Genomic DNA, 14,607 nt, shown 5'->3' on the forward strand with positions numbered 1-14,607 from the left:
GATAGAGAAAGAACTTCAGCTATCCATGAAGGGAGTGACTGGATACTGGACAGATAGAAAAGACTTGTGACGAGACAGGTAAATAGAACACAATCATAGCCTGAAGTTTCTTGGCTGGGCGAGGAGACTCAGAAGGTAAGCCAGCACTCTTAATCTTGGGACAAGCCTGTAGCTTAGCAGCCTCCAATCCTGTTGTGGGTTTTGGTGAAACAGTGATTCTGTGGGTAGATGGATCAGCAGTGGAATGAAGTCCTATTTTGTCACTTTACATAACTCAGGGGCAGCAGCCAGGCGCCATCTATACCTAAAAACTGAGCTCTCCCAGGGTCCTGAGATCAGGGAACAACCACAGTTTGGCAAACTTCAATTTGGCCTGTCACGGCCTCTATCTGAGGGAAAGACCAGAGGGGCAGTTGGAAAGCCAGACATTGACATACATTGGGTGTAGGTGGCAAGAGGATAGCTCAGGATAGGAGAACATGAGGAGAGATAGCCCCATTCTCAGTGGTTAGGAACAGCTCTCAACTGAGAATAAGACTGGAGTTTGATAGCTCTGAGCCTGAGGCTGCTAAGTAGATCCAATTCTGGAGCCACCTATCTGTTCACTAGGGTAGAGCCTGAGAATTCTGAAGTTCCAAGGTGCACATGACACCCAAAGGACCATCCCTCCTGCAGGGCGAGTAATACTCAAGGGGTCTTGAAAGTATGAAACAGGTTCTCCGCCTGTACCAGTCTTAGTGATGTTGCTTCTGACACTCTTAATGCACTTGGGAGGGAGGAATCCACCAGCTAAAAAGCATCACCCCAGGGGGAAGGGTCAGGGAGTCTTTTTTTCCCTTTTTGTTCAATTTTTTACTTTTTCAAATCTGTTGCTTTGTTTCCTTTCCTTCTTTAACACTCTCTTCCACTTCTTTCTTTTGTCCATTTAACCTCACTTCTCTGTATTACTTTTTCTTCCTTCATCTAACTCATTTACTATTTCTACATTTACTCTGAATAATTTTTTATTTCTTAACACACCTATAGTTGACCATTTCCAGTTTTATGGTCATTGTTGACATGTTAGTGGACTGTAATTGATTTCTATATCTTGTGTTGTATGACGGTCTTGCTGCCTCCATAATTTGTTTTCTTTTTTTCCAAGTGACACTGAGAATTGAGCCTTTAAAAGGGCTGTTTAATGAGAAAAGTCTTCCCCCAAAGAGCTATCCAAATTGCAATACGGAACAGTAGGCAGAATGAAAATGCAAGGCAGCATGCCTCCTCAGACAGATGGCATCTCCAGGGAAAAAATAAACTTACCTACAAAACCAGACACATTGAGTAACATAAGATCTCTTATCAGCAACTCTCCCAGCTAGAGAAGTTTGGGACAATATATTTCAAGCCAAGAAAGCAAATAACCACTGACAAAGATTGCTATATCCAGCAAAGCTACCTTTAAAAGGTGATAGAGGAATAAGAACATTTCTAGATAGGCAATTCTTGACTATCAAGTCAGCATTCCAGAAGGCAGTCTTAATCATGACAGCACCAGATAGAACAAATTTCATCAAAACAAACAAACAAAAGAATAAATTTCAGGAGATAAATATCTGAACAAAGGAAGGCTAGGAAGGAACTCATCAGGTCCAACAGAATAAAGCAGCAAGCCCCCAATACTAATAGGGGAGAAAGTGAAAAACAAACAATAACCAACAACCAGAAAAGTAATAGACAAAATCATGCAAATTAAAAAGCATCTAATAATAACCTTAAATGAAAATGGCTTCAACTCACCAATAAAGAAATGTAAACTGTCTAAATTAAAAAAAAAAACACTAGATGTAATTATTTATTGTCTCCAAGAAACATATCTCACTGATAAAGAGACCCACAGGCTGAGAAGGATGGAAAACAATTAATTAAGTGAAAGGAAATGGAAAATGGCTGGTCTAGCTAGTCTAATATCCAATAAAGTAGATTTCAAACCAATATTGGTCAGAAGAGAAAAAGAAGACCATTAGATATTAAACAAAAACATTTCATCAATAAGATATACCCACTGTAAATATATATGCACCAAACATTATAGTTCCCAGTTTCATAAAGCAAACATTGAATGGACATAAAAGATCAGATAGGTCATGTTATAATAGTAATGGGTGATATTCATATCCCACCATCATCTCTAGATAAGTCATCCAAACTACAGCAAAGAAACCTCAGAGCTAAACTATACCACAAATTACATGGTCTTAACAGATATCTACAGTATATTCTATACCACAAAACATCATGCATATTCTTCTCAGCAGTCCATAGAACCTTCCCTAAAATAGATCACATTCTAAGTCACAAATCAAGTTACAAAATATAAAGGAATTGAAATAATCTCAAGCATCTTGCCAGATCACAGAACAATAAAATTATAATCTACAGTTAGAAAAACTATAGAAACTACACAAATACATGGAGATTGAATAATACACTTAAAAAAATTTTTTTTAATTTATTTTTATGTGTATGAGTGTTTGCTTGCATGCATGTAAGTGTATCAATGAATGCAATACCTGCAGAGGCCAAAAGAGGGCACTGGATCCCCTGGAGCTGGTAGTTACAGACAGTTGTTAGCCACCATATGGGTGTTGGGAACTGAACCAAGGTCCTCTGCAAGAGCAGCCACTGCCCTTAACCACCAAGCCATCTCTCCACCCCATACTCTTTTTAAAATTATTTATTTATTTATTATTATTTACTGAGTGTGTGTGTGTGTGTGTGTGCGTGTGCGTGTGCGTGTGTGCATGCCGTGTGTCATGGCATATATGTAGAGGTCAGAGGATAACTTTTAGGAGTCAGTTCTCTCCTTCCACCATGATGGTTCTGGGGATAGAACTTGGGTCATTAGGCTTGGTGGCCAGTGCCCTCACCTACTGAATTATTATGCTGGGCTTACAGAACATTTTTCAAAGATGAGTGGGTCATTGGGGAAAATCAGGGAAGGAATTTAAGAGCTCCTAGAATCAAGGAAAAATGAAAGCACAACTTACAAGAGCCCCTAGGATTCAGTGAAGGTAGTTCTAAAAAGAAAGTTTATAGCTATGAGTCCTTATATTAAAAAATTAGGAAGATCTCAAACTAAGGATGCACCTCAAGGTACTAGAAAAACAAGAACAATCCAAAACCCACAGCAATAGAAGACAAAAATAGTAAAGAGTAGGGAAGAAATTAATGAAATGGAGACCAAAGGAACAATACCTAGAATCAACAAACAGAATTGGTTCTTTGGAAATATAAACAAAATTGACACATCCCTAGCCAAACTAACTGAGAGGAAGACCCACATCAATAAAATTAGAGATTAAAAAAAGGGGGGAAGTTATAGCCAGGCAAGGTGGTGCACACCTTTAATTCCAGTACTTGGGAGGCAGAGGCAGGTGGATCTCTGTGCATTCGAGGCCAGCCTGGTCTACATAGTGAGTTCCAGGCCAGCTGTGGTTACAGGGAGACCCTGTCTCAAAAAGACCACAGGGGGAAAAAAGGGGGGGGCGGTACTTCAATTTCCAATGTAATACAGAGAATCACTAGGTGGTACTTTGAAAAACTTATATTCCAATAAAATGGAAAATCTAGAAGAAATGGGTAAATTCTTAGACAAATATGACCACCAAAATTAAACTAAGATGTTACAAATATACAGACCCATAACTAAAAACTGCTGTCAAATCCAACAAGCCTACTAGTACTAAGTAAATATATCCAAAGGAAGTGAAATCAGTATTTCAGAGACATCTGAATACCTATGATCATTTCAGCATTATTGACAACAGCCAAGACTGACTGGGAACAACCTAAGTGTCTCTCAACTGACAAATGAATAAAAATATGTGATATGCTTACAATATGCATAATATATGAAATGAAATATTATTCATCCACAAAAGGTGAAATCCTGTTATTTGGACACTGTGGATAGAACTTGACATCATTATATTAAGTGAATTAAGCCAGACACAGAAAGACATGTGCGATGTGCCACTCACATGTGGAATGTAAGAACATTTTCATAGATGAGATGATTTCATAATTTTTACTCTCTCGTGATTTCATACATGTTGAGATGGAATGGTGGTTACCAGAGGCTAGGGACGGAGCAGGGTAGGGATGGGGAAAGCCTGGTTAGTTGGTCTGAGTTACAGTGAGATGGAGTGGGATGTTCTGTTCTGAGGAAGGGCAAGGATGAACTGAGCATCAGGAAGCTAGGAAAAGTCTTGAAAGTTTGCATTAATGATAAATGTTTGAGGTCACAGATATGCTTAAGCTCATTTAAATGAGCAATGTGCACATTTATCAAAACACTGCATGGTATTCCACTTGTATGTGCAATTTTATGTTTTTATGTGTCATTTCATATATAAAATTTTTTAAAAGTGTTCTGGGATTCTAGAAACACAGTCTGAAGACACTGGACTAAGTTATCAGGATAATTTGTTGACTAGCCCCATTGATGAGAATAATAAAGAAAACAGAAGAAAATACAGGTGGCAGGGGAGAGAGAGTGTAGGGCGTCTTCTCTTCCTCTCCCTCCTCTCAGTTGCACGAGTGTCAGGCTTAGCTGTCACTTAATGGAAAATAACAGAACTCAAGAATAAATGGCAATATATTAAAATTATGATTTGGCTTACTTTTAAATCTAGAGTTGTTTCTAATTATTCTAGTAGTGATTCTTTTAAAATGCTTATGTTGTTATCTCTAGTTTTGTAGAAATGTAAAATTAAAAGACATTAAAAGAAATATAAAGTTAAAAGACATTAAAGACAGATATAATTGAGCCAGGTATGGTGGCACATGCCTTTAATCCCAATGCATGGGAAACAGAAGCAGGTGGATCTCTGTGAGATGGAGGCCACCCTAGTCTACATAGTGAGTTCCAGGCCAGCTGAGGTTACAGGGAGACCCTGTCCCAAAACAGCATCAATAAAGAACAAACGACAGTATGAAACCATTATGATTGGGGCTGGGAAGCTTGCTTAATGGGTAAGAACACTTGCTACACAAGCATAAAGACTTGAGTTCAAATCCCCATGTCAAAAAGCCAGTGTGTTCCTGTTTGTTGGTGCAAATGCCTATAATCTCAGCACTTGGGAGGGGGTGTGGGAAGGGGGTTCAGAGGCAGGAGGATCCCTGGGGTTTGCTGGATGCCGTCCTAGCTCCAGGTTTAGTGAGAGCCTGCTCGAGGGAACAAGGCAGAGTGATAGGCAGGACAGCTGATGTTCTCCTCTGGCCTTGGCATGCTCACATCAGTATGCACACTTACAACACACGTGTACCACCTGCATACACCTCACACTTGCACTACACACCACACACATATGTCACACAATCTCACATACAAATAAATAACAAAAATATATGATTGGACTTGAGGTACTAGATTGTAATTAGGTAGTATTTAAGTCTTAATTATACCCCCAGTTTTCTATATTATTTTAGTGGGGAGAGTGTGCTACTAATATGAGATGTGAAGTATGGTAGAAAATCGATGAAGTAGGAGGCAGAGCGCCATCAGACAGGAGGAGCTGCCTTGTTTCTGCTGCACACAGGGCAACTACAGTTAAAATAGTGCATCATCTATTTCAAAATAGCCAGAGGAGAGGAGTCTGAAAGGTCTTGTCACAAAAAATGACAAATGCTTGAAATAATCAATAGGCTACTGATTTGATCATTATGCAACATATTCAGGTATCAAAACACACTGAACCCCCTAAATATATACAATTATGTAAATATCCTGAGTCATAGTGCATTTCGGATTAAAGATATAATTCATCTTTATTCATATAACCATAAACCAGATTTAGCTGAGTTTCAATTATGAATTGGCAAAAAGAGAGAATTTTAATATATTAAGTGAAGAAGTAAACAACTCGAAGAACAATTTAAAATAGAAGCACTTACCAACTATTTCGTGATCAGTGTGGTTTAGATATTTTTTACATACATAAGGCAAGGTAGACTCACAATCCCTACTCCTCCAGGCAGTTGGAGTAAACGAATTCAGCGTTCCACAGTGATATTCAACAATGGGCCCAGCATTTATCTCTGAAAATTAATACACACTGAAATGTAGTTTTAGCCACAGGAGATAGTGACCCCTACAGGACGTTATGCCATGTACGGGATTCCACAGTTAAAGTCCAGCCACTTCTATTATTTTAAAGTAGAGGACTATTTGGCAATTCGTTGCTATTTTTAAAACAGCAGTCTAGCTTTGATTCCAATTCTCCTAAAACTTAACTAAATAACTTGTTTTTCTGGTCTCCATTTTCTGCAAAGTCTGCCTTATAGGAAATCAGCAAGGATAAAACAAACGTATAAATCTCTGGGTATGTTGGTGCACACCTGCAATCCCAGCACTTGGGTGGCAGGAAAGCTCTAGGCTAGCAAGGGGAACACAATGAGATCCTGACTCAGGAAAAACATTATAACCCACTTTCAGAATAAGATATTTTATAGGACTGCTGTCTTAAGTCTGCAGCATATTGCCACATGTTGAAGGTAAATAAAATGCTGTGGGTACCTGGGCTCCAGTTCAGATAGCTGAGTGGTGTTCCGTCAGACCACTGCCAGCCAGTGTTTTCATTCAGCTGGTTCAAGCCAATCCACACTTCCACCGCTGTGCTGCTCAGATGCTCTTGTAAGAAAATTATGTTGTTTCAAAAAAGAAAAGACAACAAACAAAACCCAAACTTAATGCTTTATTCTTTTTTGATTTCCTGTTCCTACAGACCACGGAGCCATCAGTTAATGCCAGACTCTGACAAGGCAGGGGTTAGTTAGGTACTAGAACCTCTACACTGGGGCTTCAGTCAGTATGTAAAACAAAGCACTGCCATCTGTAGATATGCAGCAGGCTCCTGAAGCTCACTGACACCTCTTAGCTAATCTGTCTGAGGGCCTATCTATCCTCCAGCTCATACAATTTCAGTTTTAGAAATGGAGGAGTTTATTTGGAGTGAATTGAGACTACATAGTGTATAAAAATCCTTTCAGGGAAAGCAGTCCCAAAAACTCATCAAATACTCCAGACCAAAGAGTGTGACTCCTTCAACTGGATCTCATAAAGTGATGGACAGATAATACTGCAATGGCATGGTCCCACACCAACCTTCCATCTGATACAGGCTGTGTATGGAAAGGACTGACAAGCAGAGGCCTCCAGGACCATCCCTGGGGCTTTAGCTTGGCTCAGTCCCCTGCTTTCGATGCAGGATACTCAATTGTCTGCCTATCTACCTGTTTACCCATATGGACCTGACCTGTTTTTTTCTTTGGAAACGTTTGGCCTTTCACAGTGAAGCTGAATTCTGCAGCTTTGCTGTCAAACCTCAAACCTCAAAACTGCTAAACCTTGTAAATTTATTGTTATTCAATAAAACGACATTATAGGAAGATACAAACATGTTTGTCTACGTTTCTGACATAGCACAGTCACAGAAACAACACATTGCACATGGGTCTCATGTCCAAATTTCTGTGGCATTAGCAGCCCGTCTCTTCCTAATGCCTATCTGATTACTCCTTTCAACAGTATCATTCGATTAAATCACTTGACAGATCTTGTGAGGAAGAGAAGTAGATCAGAAGATGTGCTGATGAGACGGAGGAATTTCCACATTTCACATCCAGGTAAAGTACTAAATTACTTACTAAAAGTATTAAATTTACTTAACTAAAATCTTAATTATTCTTAAAATCACTTCAAATATCCAAAATTATATAGTTGGTTTATTAAAACACATAAAATCATCACTCAACTTGTTGCCCATGTTTAAAGGGACAAGTGAAAAACACCGCAGTCTATTTAGCTTTACAGCTAAATTGCCTCATAATTCATAAATACAAACTTGAGCCTGATTTCCTTTGGATATATCTTGGCATTCGGAACAACTTGGATAATTCCTTATATAACAATTTATGTTCACCAGTGCCTAGCAGGAAACATGAGTCTAGTCTCATCATTAAAAAATACTTTGATTAGAACTGCTTCTGTCTTTGTGAATAGACTCCTGTTTCCCTAAACAATCCCCAAAGTCTAATTATAGAACTGAAATATTTAAATAAAATCAGACATATCTTATTTAAAAATCAGACATATCTTATTTAAAAATAAGACATATCTTATTTTTAAAAATTGCTATTCAGGTTTGATGAATAGGTCCAAATCCTCTCATGAGAGATCATGGCAGTTAAGGTAGATAACAATTGTAATTTATAAATGGTGTGCAAACTTTTACATAAAACCCATTACACATTAGTAATGATTTTAGAAATTGGTGTTTTCCTCTGATGTGACTCACTTGAATTAGTTTCAACAATAATTTCCCACTTGTGCAGAGCTGTGGGGGAAGGACAAGCATGCACTACACATCCATCATTATAATCCTCCTGGAAGGTGTTACTGACTTGTAAAGCTTTAAGCATGCTTCCTCTTCCATTCAGTAAATCTACCTCTGTAAATACACATAAAAAAACTGTGACACTGAAGAAAGGCATATATGAAGATGGTTGGATATAGCAACAAATAAACAGATAAATACCCAAATAATTTTATCTATCTAGCCCAAAGACAGATTATATCAATATATTAGCTACACTACTAGGTAACCATTGACAGTTACAATATAGGGCTAAGGAGATGGCTCAGTGGGTAAGAGAATTTGCTCTGCAAGCATGAGGACCTGAGTTTGAATGTCTCTGAGTGCATAAAAACCTGGGCATGGCTGAGAGTGCCTGGAACCTCAGCACTGGGAGGCAGAGACAGGCAGATCCCAAGAGCTCACTGGCTAGTCAGCCTAACGAAAACCTGAGCTTCTGGTTCAATGAGAGACCCTGTCTTAAGAGCATAAGTCAGAACGTGTTAAAGAAAGGCACCTGACCTCCTGATTTGGCCTCCACAACTATGTGCAGAAGTGGATACCCCTGTACATTCACATACATGCAACACACACATACACATGCAATATAGGCTTGTATAGACATACATAGATGTAAGTAAATTAACTAAGCAGATTACAAAATGGTGTGCACAGTTGCTAAATGGTTAACCCCACTATTTGTTACGTATGTATGCCAGGTATTTTTCTAAGGCTTCACCTACACTGTAAGATGCCATCTATACCACGAAATAGAGTCTATTATCATGTCTACTTGGTAGAGAGGAAAACTGAAGCAGCATAAAGGCCACTTGCATGAGTAACCCTGTTATTAAGTGGTGGGAGAAAGATTCAGACAAAAACCCATGGCTCTCTGCTACCTGCATTCATATATTGCACAATAACATCTTGTGTTTGTTTTTAGTGTTTGTTTTTATTTTTGATTTTATGTGTGTGTGTGTCTGTGTGTGTCTGTGTCTGTGTGTCTGTACACATGAGTGCAAGTGCCCATGTGGAAGCCAGAGGCAGTGGATCCCTCAGGAGCTGGAGTTACAGGAGGCTGTGAATTGCCTGACATGGTTGCTGGGAATTAAACTGAGGTCCTCTGGAAGAGCAAGAACAGCTCTTAACTGCTGAGCCATATCTCTAGCCTAGCGCCTTACATTTTTATACAATATCAAATTTTACAGATGCTAAGTCTATAACATATACATTTGTTTTCCAGGACATGATTAACTCTGAACTGTACAATTATGGGAGATTTCTTAAAAATTTGCTTTTCTTTGATATAGTTGAATTTTGAATTTTAAAATAAACATGTAATACATATGAAATAAATTTAAGAAAAAAATCATGTAGGAAGGTTTCAACAAAAGTGACTTATTTTGGATAACTTATGTTTCCAATTTAAAAACAATTAAAAAATTTTTTAATCATTTTTTAAATTTTTAATAACTACATGATTAGAAGAAGCATTTCACTACAGCTTTAACATATTCAGTAACACACTCCAGAGCAAGAGTACATCTCTTTCACAAGTGGGTGCAAGTTTTTAGGTTCACAGTTGAACTAATACAGTTATACAATATTGAACTGAGTATAAGCCCAGTAAGACATAAAATTGAATGAGTTTTTAACCTTAAAAAAGATCTCCATTTAGCTGGGTGTGGTGGCGCAGGCCTTTAATCCCAGCACTCGGGAGGCAGAGGCAGGCGGTTCCCTGTGAGTTCAAGGCCAGCCTGGTCTACATAGTGAGTTCCGGGACAGCTGGGGCTACAGGGAGACCCTGTCTCAAACAATTTTACAAATTTTTTTAGTGTATGTATGCAGTTCCATGCATGCAAAGGTGAGGACAACTCTCAGGAGTTGGTTCTCTCCTGCCATATTGTGGAATCCAGGGATTGAACTCAGGTCATCAGGCTTGGGAAACAAGGACTTTTATCCACTGAGCCGTTCTTGGCAGTGTCATCTTTGTGGTACTAGCCTTAGAGGCATGAAGCAGGAGTGAGGGGTCCTCGATTATCCCTCTGTGGTTTCAGAGAACCACTGAGGCCAGGTAGAATGTAGCAGGGAGTCCCTGTGTAAAGAAAGCCCTGACAGGCCAAGAGGCCCTGAGGGGCCATTGGGTGAGGCTGTGAAGGTAAAGCATGGGTTTCAGTGGAGGCCCCAAGATGTTGAAGATGTCAGAGCCATGAATGCACCAGAGAGAACTGGATACAGGGAATGGAATGAGTGTAAGAGAGAGATGTATGTAACAGGCAGCAAAGCTAGAGGGGTGGAGCCATCTTAGCCCTTTGGGACTAAAATTCCAGACATTGGATATGGAGCTGCAGGATTTGGTGTTTGCTCTGCTTGTGAGTTTCCCTGACTGTTGCTTACTGATCTGCCTTACCAAATATGTCTTGCATGTTATCTTGGTTTCGTTGCTTCTGCTTTCTGGCCAAAGATCTGTGTAATGTTTAATGAGTGTCATTGGCACCAAAGATAGAAATCCCTAGAGTCATCCATACTCATTCCTGGATGAGACGGAACAATACAATGGCTTATCTAGTTGAATATCTCACGAAGTCAGATCCACCAATGTCCCAAGTCACTCTGTTGTCTTGAAGAGACATGGGAGAGCTGCTCCCCCAAATGGCATATTCCAGATTCAAAACACATTAGGAAAGGCCACTTCTGTATTTGGTCCTGACCTTAAAATCTTAAGATCTATGTTAAATTGTCTATTATCCAGCTGTGATTCATAATGGCTCTCCCTAAAAAAAAAACAAAAACATTTTTTTGGTCTTTTTGAGACAGGGTCTCCCTGTAGCCCCAACTGGCCTGGAGCTCACCATGTAGACCAGGCTGGCCTCAATCTCACAGAGATGTGCCTGCCTCTGCCTCCTGAGTGCTTGGATTAAAGGCATGCATCAGCACACTTGGCCCCCTAAAATTCTTTGTTAAAGTCACAAATCCAAGTTTTACCTGAATGGAGGTCGCTAAGGGAAAGGGAAATGCTTAGGCAGATGCAGGAGATAAAGTAAGGCCGTGCCTCCATTGTCCATCACTGCTGACACTTTGATCTAGTATCTTTGTGGTCTGTTAGTTAACACATGGGTAGTTTTGCTCTTTCCACTAATTTTTAAGTTTTTGGTATCCGCCAAAGGGCTTATGATGGGCCTATACACCATGAATGATGGATCAGCTAGTAATTATTTATAATTTATATTTAATGAAATTGAATAAATTCTGCAGATGAGCAAGAATTGGTATTTCAGTTTAGAAGCTTCTCTGATTCACTTGCTAGAGCTGCAGCTCCCCTGGGTCACTTCCTAAACTTTCAAATTTTCTTCTCCAAGGAGAAATCTAAGGAAGTCATGACAAATAGAATGCAGAGAGTTTGTGTAAAAATTCAGGATTAGAGGGCTCGTGAGATGGCTCAGAGGGTAATGGCACTTGTCACCAAGCCTATAGACCTGAGTTCAAAGCCCTAGAACCTACATGGTGGAAAGAAAGAACTAACTCTTGTAAACTGTCCTCTGACTTCCATGCATGCACTGGTATGTGAGTCTGCACACATGCACATATGTGCGCGTGCACACACACAATTACATTTTTAAAACTCTGGATTAGAATTTGGGCTATATTAAGAAAAGAAAAACTTCTTAAAAGAACTCTTAGAAGGGTCTATTTTTGCATCCATGGGCAAGTCTGATCACAATAGTCATTTCATTGTGCCAATAGCAATGTATATCATTCACATACTTACTCCTTATGAAAGTTTCTTCATCCTCATCTGCAATACTTAACAAAGCACCTCCTTGCATCTGGCATGAAGAATGTGCCTTATTCCAAGAGAGAGATGAAAGCAGGTTGAATTGGTAGCAAATGTATGAATTGAAGTCCTTTTCCCAGACAACGTCACAGCCTACCGCAACAGAGGCTGGAAAGAAAGTTCATCAGAAACATCCACGACAGTCTTTATCTATATAGTAATAGATAATATTTCTAAGATGCATTTGAATAGAATGATTCCAACTGGCAACCTGTAAAACTTTAGTGCCTTGATTAGGTAGGCCTTTATGGTGAAATCTGTATTGCTATTCCACTGAGATCTTGCCGTTAAACTTTTTCAAGGTTTACCTAAGAAAACTAAAAAAATTATCAGCAAAGAAGCTCTGATACTTTCAGGAAAAATAATAGAAGCTAGTTTTAAGAGAAGTAAATAGAAATGAAGTATTTGTGAAATACCTGGAATTTTTGATAACTAGTCATATAATCTACATTAGATAAGGTGGGTTAAATGTTTGATTAACATAGACTTTAATGTTGTTCAAAAGACTTTTCTTCTCCAATACCAAACTGCTAAATGGAATAAAAGGGATACAGGAAATATGCATTAATAATGAACACAACATTGGGCACAGGGATGGGGATACTAGTTTATAATAGTTCTTTCAGTCAAGAGGAACAGAAATAAAAACATACCTGTAAGACACTGGCTAATGCTTGCATAGTATGACTAAAAAGTCTAAAGAAAAAGTAAATTTAATAAAGTATGAAGTCTGGATCTGAAATCTGAAGCTTACTGAAATGATACAAAATAAAGACCTAGCTTGGGTGCTTTTGCTAAAATTCTAAATTGACCCTGAAGGTGAGCTAATTATTAGAAATCAAACTTAACCACACAACTTCAAAATGTAGAAAATGTGAACCATATTTCAGTATGCATATAACTCACGGGCAAGCAACTTGCTACAGTCTAGAATCTTCTTTCCCCAAGTATGGTCCTTAAGTTAAATGACTTCAAGATGTTTCCCATGAAAATCTGGTATGTAAGACCTATAGAGTGTTCTCTGGAAAACATCATGTATATTACCATATTAAAGACTCCAAGAGTTCTGTAATTAAGAAAATTTCTTATTATTAATTCAATACACTTCAAACTTGTTGGACAATCTTTTTCATGTGTTCTTTTTTCTTTTTTTCTTAGAACACTTAGAGGAGTCCCTTGAGAAATGTGGAAAGTTTATTTTCATTTTCATCACCGCACACATTTCCTAGAACTGAGTTAGTTAATTGGAAGTTATTAAATCATTATAAATCTAAAGTTGTCTACAGCATTTCCTGGCTGATACATGTATTTATATAAATGTACAATATTAAAGAAGATAGAAAACAAAGTTGTCATCAAATAACACTGAAAGAAGGGTGAGAGAGAAAAGAGAATGAGAAACGGAAATTTTAGAAACTACTTTGCCTGAGTGGCTAAAACTTCCTCCTTGAGATGGACTCCCTCAAAACTACCTTCAGTTAAAATGTTTGACCTTCTCTGAGATAAATGGCACTCTGGGGTGTAGACCTTGATTGGTCATATTCATCTGGTGAGACAGCCAAGACCATGAAAGGGTGTAGGGAAGTGCGCACAACTCAAGGTACAGAACCATATTGCCAGGTTGTTTAAAAAAAAAAAAAAAAAAAGCTGATTCCTTGCACTCAGTCTCAGAGATGCTGAGTCAAATCTGGCATGGGACTGAGGAACACACATTTAAAACCTATTCCTGGTCTAGAGCAGATGTTCCATGAAGCAAACACTAGGAAACATTATCTTTAAGGGAAAGTTCAAAGCCCTTCCCAAGGAGGGCACATCTGAGTGGCCCATGGCTACTCAAGGACGGTAGAATGGCAGAAGGACAAAGGGGGGCGTCAATCCTGGAAATGGGGTATCTGCCTCCCACTCCTGCCATGGGGAAAGATTTGCCAGTAAGCCTTAATTCTAAGCCTCAGGTTACAGCTATTTGAATGATAAGAAAAGGTGTGAAGGGCACTACAATTAATCTCAGTCCTATTTTTTGCTAAGAGTTGGTCAATATGGCCTTTTGTCATGACCTGGTCCAATTCTACAACATTAAGCAGTTACTGTGAGGGTGTTTTCAGGTGGTAGTGTCTGGACTGTGTATGGCATACTCTGTCCCAATTCCCAAGGTTTGTTGATAGAGAAACGTCAGTCAAATACTTGAAAGACACCATATTCTCCCAACAAGTCAATTCATTTGTCATGTTAAAATTTGTGCTTCTGCACAGGCAGACCCAGTGTTGTCTGCTTCTCTAGGTGGGCTGTATCACTCTGCACATCTCACTTGAAGGTTGTTAAGCAACAAATGGAATGAAAATGGCTCTCTAGCAGACCCTGCATCCCTTTAGGACTTAT

General features: G+C 38.9%; 1 protein-coding gene across 1 annotated transcript in view; it reads right to left on the bottom strand.

Annotated features, from left to right (window-relative positions):
* Positions 1-14,607, bottom strand: part of Pla2r1 (phospholipase A2 receptor 1) — a 134,532-nt gene that overhangs the window by 85,737 nt on the left and 34,188 nt on the right. The window contains 3 exon segments of the mRNA XM_029569698.1: positions 5,938-6,081; positions 6,560-6,673; positions 12,166-12,339. Of these exon segments, the coding sequence (XP_029425558.1) occupies positions 5,938-6,081; positions 6,560-6,673; positions 12,166-12,339 (432 nt within the window).

This window comes from Nannospalax galili, unplaced genomic scaffold (assembly GCF_000622305.1).
Source record: "Nannospalax galili isolate Female #2095 unplaced genomic scaffold, S.galili_v1.0 scaffold540, whole genome shotgun sequence".
Lineage (NCBI taxonomy): Eukaryota > Metazoa > Chordata > Mammalia > Rodentia > Spalacidae > Nannospalax > Nannospalax galili.